General features: G+C 62.0%; 2 protein-coding genes across 2 annotated transcripts in view; one reads left to right on the forward strand and one right to left on the reverse strand.

Moving 5' to 3' along the window:
* LIMD2 (LIM domain containing 2) overlaps positions 1-298 on the reverse strand; it is an 11,053-nt gene extending 10,755 nt beyond the window's left edge. The window contains exon 1 of the mRNA XM_027902015.1: positions 182-298. The gene's annotated coding sequence lies outside the window, so the exon portion shown is untranslated. The remainder of the gene's footprint in view (positions 1-181) is intronic.
* A 765-nt stretch (positions 299-1,063) lies between these two features.
* The window catches only part of LOC114066929 (E3 ubiquitin-protein ligase RNF113A-like), a 5,975-nt gene continuing 4,012 nt past the window's right edge, over positions 1,064-3,026 (forward strand). Inside the window, exons 1-3 of the mRNA XM_027902014.1 lie at positions 1,064-1,198; positions 1,703-1,782; positions 1,873-1,977. Coding sequence (XP_027757815.1) covers positions 1,099-1,198; positions 1,703-1,782; positions 1,873-1,977 — 285 coding nt within the window. The 5' untranslated portion in view covers positions 1,064-1,098. The remainder of the gene's footprint in view (positions 1,199-1,702; positions 1,783-1,872; positions 1,978-3,026) is intronic.

Here is a 3,026-nt window from a genome sequence, read left to right on the forward strand (position 1 = left end):
CCGACCCCCAGACCCCTCCCCGGCTCAGCGCTGCAGACCCCACCAGAGTCTCTTCCCGCTTTTTGGCGGAGCGGGTGTAATTACCATCAATCCCCCACTCGTAATTAGCTTTTCCATCCTCTCCCCCTCCCTCCAGACTGGCTTCGCTCCAGACTTTGGACACGGCCTCGGGCTCACCCACCCACTCATGGAAGGTTTCTCCCGAGCATCCCAAAGGATCCGTCCCCTCAGGGGTCGGTGAAAGCTGAATTCCCCCCCCTCAACACACACACACACCCCTCAACAAAGTGTTTGCAGAGGAAGAATCTTATCAGGCAGCTGCAGAAAAGGGGAATCCCGTTGCTCCCCACTTCTCACCTCCCGGGGGAGCAGAGCTGGGCGGTGATGGCTCCAGAAATCCAGGTTTTATTCCATGGAGAGCCGGGCGTGGGAGCTGTGGGGCTGTGGGAGGCCGATGTGCCAGGGCAGGGGGTAAAAGCACTGCCCGGACCGTGAGGGCGGCTTCCCCCGGGGTTTGGAGGGCTGGGATTTTCCCGGGAACTGGGCAAGGAGACAGCAGCGATGTGATTTAGCAGCTCTGTCACCCTGCATTGCCCAAATAGCACACACACGTCGGACACACATGTTCTCACACACACATGTTCTCACACACACATGTACACACACACACATGTTCACACACACACGTGCACACTCATCCCCACGCAGTGGGCCATGCCGGGGCACACCCCGTGTCCTGTGCAGGCCCCTGGTCCGGGGTTCCCCCCTCCGTGCCCACCCGGAGGGTCCGGGGGGCGCTGGGACCCAGCGGCGTCCCCGTTGCCATGGAAACCCGCCGGGCCCGCTGGAGCCGGCGGGGAAATGAGGAAAAACCGCCCCCGCTGCCGGGCTGGAGGGCCACAGGAAGGAGCAGGGGGCGCCGGAGGGTGCAAGGAGGGATCGGGGATCGGGGAGCGGGATCGGGGAGAGGCCCAGGGACCCCCGGCCCAGCCTGGCGCCCTCAGGGGCGCTGCGCCCTCCAGGCCCGCAGGGGGCGCTGTCCGAGCCGGCCGCGCCTGTGCCGCTCTGTTCGCCAGCCCGCAGTGTCGGTGGCACAAGATGGCGGAGGAGAGCGGTGTCTGCAGCTTCGTGTTCAAGAAGCGGGTCCGGGCCGCGGGCAGGGGACGGAGGAAGCGGCCCGGCAGCGACCAGGAGCAGGGTGAGAGCTGGGGGCACCCCGGGGGCGCGGGGAGCCGGGCCGGGCAGCGCCGGTGCGCTGGGGAGGCGAGGCAGGGCCTGGTGCTGCCCCCAGCGCTGCCCACACGGAGGGGCCCGGCCGCCCTCCTCAGTCTGTGTCCGGGTGGAACAGGGGGAGAAGGACCCCTGGAGCTGTGCCAGGGCAGGCTCAGGTTGGATCTCAGGGAAAGGTTCTTCCCCCAGAGGGTGGTTGGCACTGAACAGGCTCCCCAGGGCAGTGGGCACAGCCCCAAGGCTGCCAGAGCTGCAGGAGGGTTTGGACAACGCTCTGAGGGACAGGGGGGGATTGTTGGGGTGTCTGTGCAGGGCCAGAAGTTGGACTGGACGATCCTTGAGGGTTCCCTCCCAGCTCAGGATGTTTATTCTGTGTGGTTCTGGTGCCGGGGGGGTGAAGGGCCCTGCCCCGGGGGAGGCGGCCTCGGGCCCCCAGGCCCCCTCAGAGGCTGAGGCCGGGCTGTGCCCGCAGGGAGCAGCGGGGAGGAGGAGGCCAGCGCCGTGGTGAGGAAGGAGCGGCGGCGGGAGACACCCAACCCCATGATCCAGAAGGTAAGGGGAGCGCCCAGGGGGCACGGAAAGGCCCAGCCAGGCCCAGTGCTGGGCCCTCCCACCCCCAGTCCCTGCCCTGTCGCCCCTCAGACCCGCAGGTGCCCCAGGGAGAGGCCGGAGTACGCCTCGAGCAGCAGCGAGGACGAGGACCCTGCCAAGGACATCGGGGTCACCTACAAATCCACCAGGTCGGCGGTAAGGACGGGCTGAGGGGGCTGGGCTGGCACCTCACACTTGAGAGAGAGGATTTGTGAGCATGGGAGCAGCCATTCCCTCTTTTTTTATCTCTGATAGTCCCTCCTTCCACTGGGGGCCATCAAAGGTTGGCTCTTCCCTCCTGGAGGTGGGAATTAAAACCCCAGGGTGCCACTGGACTTGCCCAGGGTTGCACAGAATTTTCAGGAGAGGGAGCACTCGGATCAGCTTTGCCCAGCTGTTGGGTTTGTGTGTTCAGTGTTGGGCCTCCTTCCTTCCCAGGGAACTCGAGGCGACTTAGGAGGTGCTCCCCTCTTTGTCCCTGTGACTCCTGGTGGAGTAAGAGCTGCAGAGAGGTCTTTGGTCTCTTGGGGTTGATGGGTGAGGTGTCCTGGTAACAGCTGGGCTGGAGAGAAATCAGCTCTGAAGTTTGGGCACAAATTGCTCTCCCCAACAGATTTTACTCTTAGTTCCCTCTTGATCCAGTGATGTTTTGCCCATCAGCATCGTCCTGGGCAGGGTATCAGTAGGATTAGAAGAAGGTATCCACAAATGTTCCTCTTCAGAGCTGTCTCCTTACTGTGTGTTCTGTGTGTAAATGGGGATAATTCCTGGCTGTACTCAGGGTCTGGCTGAGGTCTCCTTGACACATTAGAGGCAAATATGAAAATAAGCTCATGCTGTGATAATTCACTGCTTTAGCTGCTCCCAGAGGGCTCCTTGTTTCCCCTCCTTGCTGGAGAGAATGGGAAGGGACAAGAGGAGGTGACAGCTTTGATCTCCAGAAGCTTCTGGAGGGTTGGATTTGTGTTTAACTGAGGCTGGCTGTAATTATTCTTTGATTTCTGTGCAGCTGTTCCTGAAGATCTGATAAAACCTAGGAGAGGGTGTCTGGTTCAGTCCATTAAAGAGGAATCTAAACCAGATCACTGCCTTAAAACTGAGTTTGGGCCGCCCCCAGCCGGGTCAGAAGTTCAGATGTGCCATCCCCTGCGTGGGCAGGAGGGTCCCGTGGTTGAAGGGTTGGACGTGGCAGAGCTGAGTGCAGC

Source organism: Empidonax traillii, unplaced genomic scaffold (genome assembly GCF_003031625.1).
Source record: "Empidonax traillii isolate 1590-97213 ecotype Southwest subspecies unplaced genomic scaffold, ASM303162v1 scaffold832:size729604, whole genome shotgun sequence".
NCBI lineage: Eukaryota > Metazoa > Chordata > Aves > Passeriformes > Tyrannidae > Empidonax > Empidonax traillii.